The sequence below is a fragment of the Fonsecaea pedrosoi genome, assembly GCF_000835455.1.
Source record: "Fonsecaea pedrosoi CBS 271.37 unplaced genomic scaffold supercont1.6, whole genome shotgun sequence".
NCBI lineage: Eukaryota > Fungi > Ascomycota > Eurotiomycetes > Chaetothyriales > Herpotrichiellaceae > Fonsecaea > Fonsecaea pedrosoi.
In genome coordinates, this window is record NW_013550610.1 from 721,686 (window position 1) to 734,800 (window position 13,115).

The 13,115-nt window shown below is 52.0% G+C and overlaps 1 protein-coding gene across 1 annotated transcript; it reads right to left on the reverse strand.

Annotated features, from left to right (window-relative positions):
• Positions 1–9,915: 9,915 nt before the first annotated feature.
• On the reverse strand, positions 9,916–11,073 carry Z517_09193 (uncharacterized protein; the record flags this gene model as incomplete). Its single annotated transcript, XM_013425103.1, has 3 exons — positions 9,916–10,221; positions 10,276–10,732; positions 10,787–11,073. The coding sequence occupies 3 exons, from the start codon at positions 11,071–11,073 to the stop codon at positions 9,916–9,918; spliced, it is 1,050 nt and encodes a 349-aa protein (XP_013280557.1).
• Positions 11,074–13,115: the final 2,042 nt, after the last annotated feature.

Sequence of the window (13,115 nt, forward strand, 5' to 3'; positions counted from 1 at the left end):
CCATTCTTTAGCAACTCCCGTCATCTTGACGTGGTAGTGTCTCGCCATCCATGTCCTCCGCCGTAAAAACTACACCTCATGATCCACCCTACTGGATAACTAAGCAAGGCTCCACGTCACATGGCAGGCTGAGTTTCCAGCACATTTCAAAATTTCAGAAACGTTGTTTGTCGGGTCACAAAACTTTTTAGGTATTTCCTAATCCGGTAAGGCTCCTGCCAAAAACAGGAAACTCTGGGCAGCACTGCGCTCGCGGGCTGCGCCATCTACCAGCAAAGCACCTTGGGTCCCCTTAACCATCTCTTGACTGGGAGCAGAAACTGGTCTACTTTCCTGCCCAGCTTCTGACTTTGCGACTGCCCGGCGTGTCACCTTCGTATTCCATCGCGAAGTGTACCTATTCCCACTCGAGTGGCACTGGTCACGATCACATAATAGCGCGACGCGTGTTGACGCGTCGTTACGCGAGACGCGACGGAACCAGTCACTGCCTGCATCATGACCTTCTCCGTCGAAACTTCGCGACATTTTGGATAGTCCTTCGTACTATAATTAAATTGATTCAATTGCTCATTGGGGTTGTTCACATCGATTAGATCGGCGATCGTGAAATTGCTGCTCAGTCCCTGCAGTTATTCCATGTGGACAGGCCAATTGGTGGGTGGACCAAGCATGGCAGGCGAAAGGCCAACGATCATGACACGAGGGCAGGGTATTATGACCAAGTAATGAGGTTCCTGCATTACCATGTTCAAAATTCCTCCCAACTAGTAAGTGAGTATTCCACCACTTGGCCACGGAAAAGAAATGGCGGCATGTGCCGTTTGGTTTGATCGCTGGACACTGAGGGATGGAGAGATGGGAAGAGCAGTGGGGACTCCTGCAGATGAGTGTTTTTAAGGCCAACAACGATAGTCGGTGAGCAGCATCACTTATCCCTTAAATCTTCAGGGCCATGGCATTTGAGTGTCACTACTATGGTATGTTCTCGACAGAGATGAGAGTGTGATCGAAAGGTCATCGTCTTCGGACCGACGGACGGAGAGGATTGTGTTGAGGGTGGGTCCTCAACACCTTCGACTTTTGAAAGATAGCTTACACAGGCTTGATGGTGTCGTACTGAACAGGTTGCACTGAAATCGAGGCCTCGTCAGCTTTGCGTCTAGCGGATTGCGATGAGGACAGTCCGTGGGCTTTTTCAGCCGCGTAAGACTGCGCCGACGACGTGATTAGGTCGGTGTGGTACTAAACAGATTGCGCAGAAACCAAGTTCACGTCGGGTTCGGAACCAGGGAGAGGACACCAGGGCGCGTCCTCGGTATCTCTGGCTGTGGAATATGGCGCGACAGACGTGATCTTGTCAGCGCCTGCTCTGACAGATTAAGGGGATCATGCGGAGGGTGGGCTCTCAATGCCCTAGACCATACGCGATGGCGGAGTTGAGACCGGAGTGTTATCCTTTTCGGATAGACAACATTGTGACAAGAGCGGGTACTCGAAGCTGTCGGCTAGGCAAAGGAAATGTAGTAGAGGAGGCGTTGTTTTCCGCCTCAATTCGAGGGAATCGCAACGGGGACGGTACCTGATCGGATTTCGGTGCGAAAAAATCGTGTATTGAAGCGACGGCGGTGACGGATGGAAAAGGTCTGCTTCGAAGTCAGGTTCTCAACCTCTATGAAATGATTGTCCTCGAAAACAGAAGGTAGTGTAAAAGAGGATGAAGTTCTATTAATGCCAGCCAAGTTAGCTTTACCGAAGTTAGCTTGAGAAAATGAGCAGTGTCGGCCATGTAGGCGGGGGGGGAAGGAGGAGGCCTTGCACGACAGCGGGAGCGGGGATGATAGCTTGTCTTGCACGACACGAATGAGAGAGTAAATGGCCACTATGAAGAAGAACGTGAACAAGGGAATGAAACTACTCCTTCACCTCCGCCTTAGCCTGATAATGTTGACATTGGTTGACTCTGGTTTGAACACGTTGAGTTTTGAGCGGGTCTATCGGGCCGCAGTCTTGCCATTCTCGGTATTTTTGACTCTCTCGTCCCGTCAGTCCTAGCCTGCCGCAAAGCCTGAGGTCTATTCCATTTCCACAGGGAGATCTAGAGGTTGAGTGGCTCCTATGTTTTCATTTGTGGTCGTATTTGCCGCCATAGTCGCGTGTGTCTATGAGGGTGCGGGTGTTCAAGCCCGGCATAGACGGGACAGATATAATGATAGATCATTGTGAGTACAAAGTGATGCTTTGAGTTTCATGCCCGAAACTTGTTGTGAAACGGATATTCACGACACCCGTGCCATCGATCGAAAGATACCGAGAAAGAAACTGGGAAGTTGAGTCTGCACCTCTTCGCAGCTTGTCCCCTGCGTCTCCTCCTGCTCGGACCTCTGAAACTCCTGGGATAGCTGAAGTGTAGCAGAGTACATTGGTCCGATTGGATAGATGTATATGCCGCATTTGCTTGTGTGCCCCGCCTCGTTCTACTCGCCTTGCTTTCATGATCCCATCTATGTCGTCACCGACCTCCGGCCCTCCTGTTCAACTCAGCTGAACAAATTTCCGGCCCCATTGACAATGTTTCGGTTCATAATGACCCAGGCATTGACGGACGCAGACCCATCTCCACAGCTATACGTAAATTAAAGCACGGGGCCTTTGTGGTCTACTTTGTGCGCCAGACGGAGGTCTGGTGGCTCGTGCTTGTGCTAGACGACGAAGACGAAGAGGGCAACCGCGCTCGATGTTTCTAACCGCGCAGAAGAGAACAAGTGGGAATGTGACCCCACAAGATCGCTCGCCAGCCGGACTATGATTCAGAGAGATCCCCAGGGCGAGGAAAGGGGCCGGGTGCCCTCCGGGCGCTACCCTTTCATGTGTACGGATGGATATTTGATATTGGATAGAGAGGACGTGCAATGAAGACAGATGAGCACGAATACGCAAGACTAAAACTCCGACGGACGAGGCTCAGCGTTCCGACGGAAAAAATGAAACTAGCCAAATGAGGCTGGCGCCTCCGACGGAAGTATTATCTTATCAGATAATATTTATCAGATCCGACGGACAGATCAAGATTCCCGACGGACGATTAGATTATCTGATAAGATAAGATCTACCGTCGGAAGAAGTGGAGAATATCTACCAAGGCTGAACTATCCGACGGAAAGGCGGAACACGACCAGGCACGACAGACATCCGTACGAGACATCGTACCAGAAGTGGCAGCACGTAGGTGCCCCCATTACATTCCAGGAAGAGTTTGTCACACCAGAGACACAACAACAACCTGAACCGGAGAATATTGACTCGCTCTACGATCCACAATTCAGAGCGATGCACGAAACTCTGCCCCCAATGAAGACAGACAATAGGAGGAGAATTGGGAGCACGGGATGCTGATGCCTGGCTAAATAACATATTGACAAGGAAGATGGTCAATGGGTGCCGGCAATGGCGTACGCGGAAACATCATTATCCACCTCCTTCGCCAATGACCTAGCTAGATGCAGCTGGAGGCAAATTCTTCAGATGTTTCCAATGCACTAAACACAAACGTATCTACGACGACTAGCCGACGCATGGCGCCGAACTCTTGAGTGCAAAGTATATGACGATACGTATGTACTGCCTGGTCGACCACCATAAAACTACCGACACTACGCTTGCACTTGAGATCCGCGGGCACGCGACAAACAACATCACCATTGTACGGGGGGCAAATGGAGGAGGAGGTTCAACCGCTCTCTCATGGAAGCTGATACCGGGTGTGTAACCGGCCGCCGGGCATCGAAGCACACGGAGAAAGGCCATGATACACAATACTCATACAATCGTCCGTCAATGATGAGCCACCAATGGCTCGATATCTTATAGGTATCGCAAACAGAGCAGGAAGCCGAAGTGAACCGCACGAGAGGAGCATGCTGCTTAGAGTGGAGAAGCATCCTCCTACGCAGCCCTCAGTAAAGGGGGTTGAAAGGCCACTCGGGAAGTACCGAGCTGGATAGGCCTAAACCACTTTAGGCTACTTATAAACCGAAGGAGAAAAGTATGCTCCTCGTACCCGAGAAGCGTCCTTTTCTCATGCTTCAAGTCTTGTTACTACTATATGTAAAGGGATACTTATTAATACGGAATCGATCTATCGCCGAGTACAGGCTGTCTCTAATAAGGCATTCCTGATAACAGGACGATGTCCAAAAGTCAAGGGATGTCGTCCCCACCGGTCTCTTCCCGGACCGGTAATCTCCCGGTTCAATCCTGACTTTGACGGCCACCAGGAATTTACCAACCCACAGAAACTGAAGACCGTATGGGAAACGATCCTGGGAAATGGCCAAACGCGGACACGAAATTTCTACGGGCTCGGGGTCCGACCAGGAAAGGATCTCTTGACACCCACATACAGGCACACGCCGCGTGATCAGGTCCGGCATGACACAAATGCGGAACGGTAAGATCTGCCTGCGCGGCAATCTGCACGCCGTCAACGAAGCTACTGGGATTGAAGGCCACGGTCGGCCAAGGTAGCAAAAGTGTACGACATTTCCACCCCGAATGTCGGAACAGATTCAATCTCAAAATCCCTGCTGGCAAGGCGTCGGCATCGCTGGGGAAAACGGCAGCGGAAAGACCAGCCGCATATGACTGCTCATGCGTAAGTTTGGGATTCAAATCGGAGTTCATTCCCGTCGATGGCCCAGAACATTAACGACGTATCGCGTTTTCGTACGTCCCCTTACGGCACCTCTATCTGCATATCGAGGCTGATATCTATGTAAACTTGAAGAAGCTCTGCTGAGGGCAAACGAAGGTCTTCGTCACGTTCGTTCTGTCTACCCCTCACCCCCCTTCCTTTGAGGGCACCTCCGTAAACGGGACGTTCATCGAGTCTTACCTGCCAGCTTTCTTGATCTCATAATCGTCCTCACCTCAGGCGGGTTAAAATTCGAAGACGGGATCCATGATGAGCTTTTAGCGCAAAAGGCTGTACTAGGAATCATGCAATGCAATTGTATCTGATCTCGACACAACCTCTATGATCGAGGTGTCGACTGAGGTCCTGAACTGGGCGGGATGTCATTCACCGGCCTACCCTTGGTTCCTGGCCACGATGGTGCAGATAGATGTTCGTGCCGGATTTCAAGACCTTTGCGTTGGCGGGTACCGCGCTCATGCCCATGGGTGTAAGCACGATCAGGTCTGACTACCGATCATGTTCCTCAACATGTCGAGGAACGTGCGCCCGGGCCGAGCTCGACGTGGACGTGTCCTCGTTCGTCGCTTAGAGCACCGGCCGTCGTCTTTGCGCGGTGTCAGATGGAATGCTGCATCCATGACAGCGACAGCGGCGCCAGATAACGGTACTCATCTCGTGCGCAGAGCAATCGACAAGGACAGCAACCTCCAACACAATCTTTGACCGAAATCAATCTTTACACGAACCTCTACTCGAGTCTGCGCGGGCGCTGTCATCGGCTGCAGGGATCCGGTCCTCAACTTCTGATCCTCGTGTCCGACTCGGCCAAGCCTTGCAGAAGCTTCTCGCCGAACCCCAGATCTGCAATCCCATGTCGTCACCCCGGCACTCCTCCCTAGGGCCTCAGACCGAGTTCGATCATACGCTGCTGATGCAAAGCATCTCCCACCAAAGATTCCTCTGTCAGCGAGCAAGAAATCCGTCGTGTGTAAGAGGAAGTTGGCCTCGTTGACAGTAGGATCCAATACCGAGCCTTGCGGAGGCGTCAGGCTGCATCTCTTCATGTGCGGGATGAAACTGAGGAGGCAGAGGAGGAACATGAGCGTTTGCAGCAGGGAAAGAGGTAGTAAACAACATACAAAGCTGCGTAGGACATAGGAAATTTGGCCGGCTAGAACCTCAAAACACGAGGAGAACGAGGGTGTAAAATTGGCAAAGTAGTGGCGGTGGGTTTGAAGCCGCCACCAGTCGATGAGTTGCAGGGTCTTGGTACCGCGGCGGGATTATTTCTGACGTCGGCGGGTCCCTTTGATAGCAGGATTAGTCGAGGAAGAGGGGCCCGACAGAGTCTGGAAGTGGACACAATCGGATACATGGCCCGTGAGATCATCAGACGCAGCGACGAATCTGACTGGTAGTCGTTAGGTGCGATAGATGGCGATCTCGTAGCAGGTAAACCTCCCTTTGGTGACGGCAGCTGGACTCGACGTTCAGTTCATTGCCAGTCAGCCAGCCCAATCTCTTTGGTCATGCCCTGGATCGCGGCGAATGCAATGTTGCCACGGTCGAGGTAGCTGATCAGCATGAGAAGAAGCATGACAGGCGTGACGTATAGATCGATATTACGGACGACACGCTTTCCTTTCTCGATGAATGTGACCATATGAGGTATAACCGTCACCACCCGTTTACTCGTCGGTAGGTACTCAGGTTTCCTACCAGTTCCAACAGAGGGAATACTGGGAGGTGTCTTGATTTATCTTGCAAGAACCAATCAGTGTAAATGTCTGACTCATTTCCCCTTTCCTCCGCTCGCGCCCTCTCCTCTCTATGTGAACCAACCCTGTGGTGGCAGGCTAGTCAACGGATTCGATAACCTGTGCAAGCTGGCAAAGTACCTCGCGAATCAAGCGTATTTGCAGCTTCATAACTGCTCAGGAGAAATACAACCCCTAAAGTCGATGTCTGGTGAGACGTTATTTCCATGTTATGGAGGGGCGAGTGCGAGGCTCGCATCCCCGGCACCGCATCCAAAACTGCCTGGGCGCGCTTGGAGAGGTTGGATATGGCGGACGTCATACGAGGTTCCGGAACCAATACCAGATGAAACGACTCGTTTCTAGCTGTTCGCCAATGTCTGCTTTGAGTGGATGAGCTTTGTCCGGTACGCCAGAACTTTGACCCAGTCGACTCCTCCCTTGATTTTCTTTTCGCAACCGTGCGATGCCGTGCTGACCTTCCGAGCTCAGTCCACATCATTTATGTCTCTTCTAGTCCAGATCACATTTTCCTGAATGTCCATTGGAAGATTTATCCACGCTGCCTCGACTAACCCCTGTCTGGATGGGCGTGGAAGTCGAAATTGAACAAAGAGCCGCGAGAGGGGTTTGCCCGGCACATATGAGCTGGGCCGGTGTTGTGAGGGATCGCTCAGTCTCAGCGCTCAGCGTGATCCTTGTAGGTCGCATCCGAGTCGATCAGGCGATTCGACAGGTGTTGTATTCGATCTGGGTTCTGTGCTCGAGACCCCAACGGCAGCGAAGGGACAGGACGCGCACGGGGTAATGAGATCCCCGTGCTGGGATCCAAAGAAGTTGTGTAAATGCCAGTGCCAGTCATTCCCGACAGCATTCTCCACAAAATCGTCCACTCTAGGACGAGCATAGATCAGAGTATAGTGGATGAGCCAGAGGATGGTCGTCGACTATCACTTTATGTATTCGGGGTATGACTTGAAAAAGTGCGCTGTTGCTCTCATGAGGGTTGTTCGGTAACAGCTCTCGTCGCCAACCCGGCGCAGCTGGCTGGTTGGTGTGGACATGGTCTGTCGAGCGATGACTGCGTTCGTTTGATGGAGACTTGGAACTCTGCCAACGTCCCCTCGCATACGACGGTGAGAATGTCGAGATGTACGAGTCCAGCGACCAGAGGCCCGATGCACCGTGACGCCTGCCCTCAGGAGTAACATCTGGACTGCTGTATCACAGAGTTAGAGCGTCGCGGTTTGGCCAGTCAAAAGCCGTCCCGAAATCGGTCAGGATTAGATGGGGACCTGACAAAGGAGCAAATTCTCTGCTTTGAGATCCTTGTGTCGCAAGGAGTTCGACGACATTATCAACTCACAATATGCCCTGACTTCTTAAACATCCATAATGACTTCAACGACTTCGACTTGAGGGTGATCACGTCCGCCAGCGTGACTGGCCCCATCGTTAGGTACATGTTTGAGTGGTGGGTAATGGACAGAATCACTAGCTCGATCAGCACGATCCTCGAGGCGTCAGACATGGTGTCGATCAGGGCCTGATCTACTCGTATAACATGAGCGTCAGATTGCGCGGGAACACAGTAGTTTGATTTTATATTTGTTGAATGCGCTCGCTTTGAAAGAAGGGAGGGAGGGCAGTTGTGGTACATTCAAGATACTCACGCTAGGGGCAGGTATCAATCCTGGGGATGTGAAGGGCACACACACACATACAACTACCAGATGCAAAAACTACCAAAAAAACTCCACTTGGGAGAAAACTGTAGCCCGTGGTACAATGGACACAGTTTTTTTTTTGTTTTTGTTTCCTGGACTCTAGGAGCCCTTCTCGCCTCCCGTAGTGGATCCCTCCTGCTCGTCCTCCTCCTCTTTCTTCCTCCGTGAGCGCTCAACCCCATAATTTACCCTCCCCCTTCTCTCGCTTTGAGCCTTTTGGTAGTTGTTGTTAACAATGCAGATTGCAGCTATCAATTCCCATGGTGAGTGAGTAGGGCCTGGAAGAGCTCATAACATCACCCACCACGACGTGTGGAAATTTATAAATCAACAAGATGGGGAGATTCGAGATTCGAACCCCCGAAACTTGGTGAATTTATAGATTGATGCAGACCTGGTCCGGCAATTGTTGGAGGGAAGTTTACTGTTGCAAATGATAAACACCGTAAAAGGAAAAAGTGGGGTTTTGTTGTCTGGCATGTGATGCGTGAAGGAGGCCAGGAGGTGAAGGTGTAGCGAGCAGAGTGAAGGAGCAGTTTGGAGCAGAGGCGGGCGTTGGCTGCCACCAGACACTCCCAGGGGGCATGACCACAGCCCATATATACCTTGCTCCAGTACACGTACACTGATCTTTCTTTCAAATCTTTTTCTCCTGCCAGGACAGTATAGTCGGGATGATTGGGAACGATGGGGCGACACCTTCACGGCAGGGCAATCTCGACGGGCCCATGGTATCACAGACTACCATCCAACCGTCTGCAAGCGATGCTGACTGCATATCTAGTCACCTGGACACTCAGCCATTGGGTGTGACGATGTTACTTCCTAAAACGGAATCGCTGGATCCGAGTTTCTACAATTACAGAATGGAGGGCGGCCGAGAATACCATGCACTTCATTGGGAGATTTATCTTTGTCCAAGTGGTGATGGGCTTGAGCAGGCGAGATTCAACCTGCGTCACAATATTTGGAGAATGTTACTTGAGAAGAGGGCTCCGATTGCTGGGGGGTCCTTGTTTTCTGAGCACCCTGCCGTCCACCCTCCAACTCTGTACTGGCACTTGAATATGGGCGATACTCGTGACGGAGCCGTACCCAGTGGCAGTCGTGTACACAACCAAACCTGCGTGAGCTCCTTGGGAGGGTAGTCGAATACGTTCAGCCCCAACGGGTACGTCGAAAGTCCACGGCTGCGGGTTTCTTGTCGCCAATGACGAGATTCTTGCGAAAGTCTGGCCATGGTATCAGTGGGGCCGGGGGATAGACAAGGCTTTATATCCGGCACGTCGCAGTCCGTTTTGGTTAAAGGGGAAGGAAGAGAGAGGGAGGGGAGACGACTACCAAGATATCACGGCGCCACGTACAACAGGAGCAATCACTGTCAAGGGTGCAATTATCATATGAATTCTGAGACGAAGGAGTCTGGACTCCAATGACATGTCTCTTTTATTCGATCCTCCAGATCCAAGGATCCAAAGAGATTCTCTGATTAAGCTAAAGCAAACTAAACTGAGTGGTTCATGGTAGGGGCCCCGTGATCCCAATCACAGTGTTTTTCCTCAATGATATCCATACAAGTCCTTGATCTCCTCTGTTCCCATGAAGATACCATCGTTCCGATTCAGAATGTCATTGCTACTATCGTAGATCGGCTGACCTCAATTCCACAATGTCACATGGTACTTCCCGGGAGACGTCGATTTGACGATGGCTGGAGACGCGGGTAGGTGGCGCATCACACCAGATCGTGTGCTGTCACGGCATCATGGTCGTCGTCGTCGCTGAGTGTGTCTGAGGCTGAGCTCGCGGGCGTCGGAACATAGACAAGACCAGAAGGGAGATCGTCGGTTCTTAATGCATCATGATCACGCAGGAGCCGGGTGTGATCTACCCTGCGCAAGGAGCGACAAAGCTCTTCACAAGAAATCACAATGAATTCGTCGTGCAGGGACTCGGGAATCAGAACCTTGGGCGCCAAATCCAGGATTGGGATCCGTAGTTGGGCGTTTGGGACCGGCTTTCCGTCGAAACTGCGGATTTCCTAGACATCATATTCAGTTAGTCACTGGGCGGAGGGGATGATGCATAGGCTCACCTGGCTATGATGGTCAATGAACAATCGAGGTGGTGCAGACTCGGTCGCGGGTTCGATCCGTCTCCCCCAAGTACGCAACATGATCTTCTTGGAGCGTGGATAGTCTTGATCCAACCCCACCACGAGTTTAGTACCTTCAGTAATGTAGATGTGCGCCAACTCTGATAAGGATTTGGTCTTTTGTGAATATGCCACCTCCAATATGACCCCTGGATATTTCGCCTCGACGTGTCTGAATTGAGCGTCAGGGCTGTGAGTGCCGAATTCGCCTTCTTTTAGAGGTGTGTGGCCTTCATCTCCCGTTTCTTCCAAGAACTCCTTCTTCTTCGGATCTCCCAAGCATAGCTGTGCCAATGTATCTTCCACCAACTTGCAGAAGGCTTTTTCCATCCACTCATGCTCAAGACTCGCGGACATTCTGAGGACGAAGGTCGAGGTTCTCGGGAAATAGTCGTACCTGTGAGTTAATATCAGCAGCTGTGCCATCGGGTAATGTGTCGGCGTCTCATACCGCAGATGCTTCCAGTGTGGATTTTCATGAGTCAGTTCTTCAAAAACACCGAGGCCCTGAGGACTCAAATGATACGGCAGCCAAATGTCGAGGCTGGGAGAGTGATCTCGATAGTAGCGTTCAATCTGCTCGACGATGAGGGACAGGGTAGAGGCCGACTGTGGGTCGGAGGAGTGGAGACGTGTCAAGATGTTGGTGGTCGTGGAGACATCACTTGAGGAGTGATTCGGATTCGCAGCTGGTGAAAACCCATCGTGCGGGTCAGGACCCGCCTCCACGGTCGACATCGCTCTGGAAACGTCTGGCTGTGCCAAGCTTGTCCGGCCAAGGGGTCAGGGTGTGTAGCAGTGCGACGGCGCGACACGACGAGACCAAGAATCAGCATCAACGGTGCAGACGGTGGTGTTGATGGTGACGGAAACATTTGAGAGTTCTTTGTGCGGGGTTAAATACTGCGGAGGCAGGGTACGGTCGACTACAGAATCATATGTTGGCAGTTGATAGGGTCGATCATACAACGGATATGGGATATAAAGGCTCTCGGCCAATTCACGCACATGCGACAGACGTGATCTAGGACGTCGATCACATCAACAATCCGTCTTTGTTAACCCATTGATGAGAGCCGGCAAATGACAAAGAGAGCAAGGGATGACGATGGTGGTCCGAGAATGATGCTGACCTGACACGTATTTGTCTTTTGTGGCAGGAGTGATCGGTGCCGACAGTCGAAAACAAGACCTCCCTCCAGACATTGATGTCGGTCCGACCGGGACGTGTGTCACCTCTTACCACCCATCGTATTGCGTTGATACCGCAGAAGACTCCGCAAACGTTGGCGTTTTTGCCTGCTTTTGACAATTCTCCTGGATGAAGGTTGGATCGAAGGACAAAACGAGCTTGTGTCGAGTCCTGAAACCACTGACGACGGCGAGAATGTACCTACACACTCATTTGTGACAGTGGCACGAGCAAGCACAAAGCTACGACGACCGACTTAGCATCCACCGCCGGTTAGGCACGGGTGACTTCTAACCCGAGTTGCGCGAGCCGGGATGAGTTCAGGACGGCGTCATCCTAGGCCCAGAGGAGGGTGAGTGAGCTGCAGTCTGTGTTCTTCCTATGTTATGGCGTTTGCCCACCTCCAAGTAGGGTTGGAAATTGACAAGAGGTATGAAGCATAAACAGTGTCGTCGTGGTCCCGACAGAGATTCACCCACTGAGCCCCAGCGAGGTAACTGTCCAGGGAGCTGGAGGAGTCGCCACCATCAGCAAACATCAAATCGGAGCGCGGCTCTCTTGTCATCCTTACTAGGAGAAGGAACTGGCTGATGGAAGTCTCGCTCAAAAACTGCCTCGGCTAATTCTTCTGGTGACACTATTTTGGAGGGATTCTAGAGGAAGAGCCGTTGTGTTGGATTCGTGTTCTACGAGATAGCGTTACGGACCGGGGCCGAAGGGAAATGTGTTGTTCGGGCTCTCTTCCCTTATCTCAGTGAGCGGTTGTAGTCTCCGGGTCCCTTCGGCGGCGACAGGTGCTACGTGGCCCCTTATATGATGATGGCTGGGACCGAGACAGTATCAATATCACGACCCCAGGTGGCCACGGTGGATGTTCCTCCCCTGGCGAGTTTCCAGTGGAGATGGCGATAAGACTTTGGGCGTCTCTGTGACCTTTCAACCACTCCTCCCAAGCTCCAATTTGCGACTAGGGATGGCTTAAGAAAGACCCTACTTGCCGTGAGCTGCTGGCCATTTGACGCGTGGTTCTGCGGCAGAAGTCTCAGTATGTGTGGCTGAAGATCTCTGACCACGCCTCTCGGGTCCGCCTGACGGGGTATCGGGCTGACTCGAACTACTTTAGTTTTTCATCGGCTTCGTTATCAACTGAGGCTTGCCCTGACCATCCAGGACCGCACCACCGCGACAAGTTGAGTCATCGACAGGATGCATGTGTGATAGCGAGTTGATGTCGGTGCGAACAAACAACGCCGGCCGGCAGGGTCACCGCGATTCGCCAAACTGTCCACATGGGGGGAAGAAGCATCAGGACCTGCGCCATACAGTGGGCATTGGCGATTAGAGAACTGTATGCGATTGCCTATCGGTAGTTCCTATTAACCACGACTCACCGCTAACAAAGGGAGAAGAAACAGATGCCTCCTTCTCGATGACTAGGGGTCTGTGGCATTCTCTGCTTTACTGTCGCGTGTAATCAGCCTTGCGCTCCCGTAGCCTCGTGCTCCCAGCGTCGTCTGTGACAGGCTTGCTTGGGAAGGAGCACTCTCATATAACTTCCGGGTCATCATCAGCGCCGCAGTTACAAGGG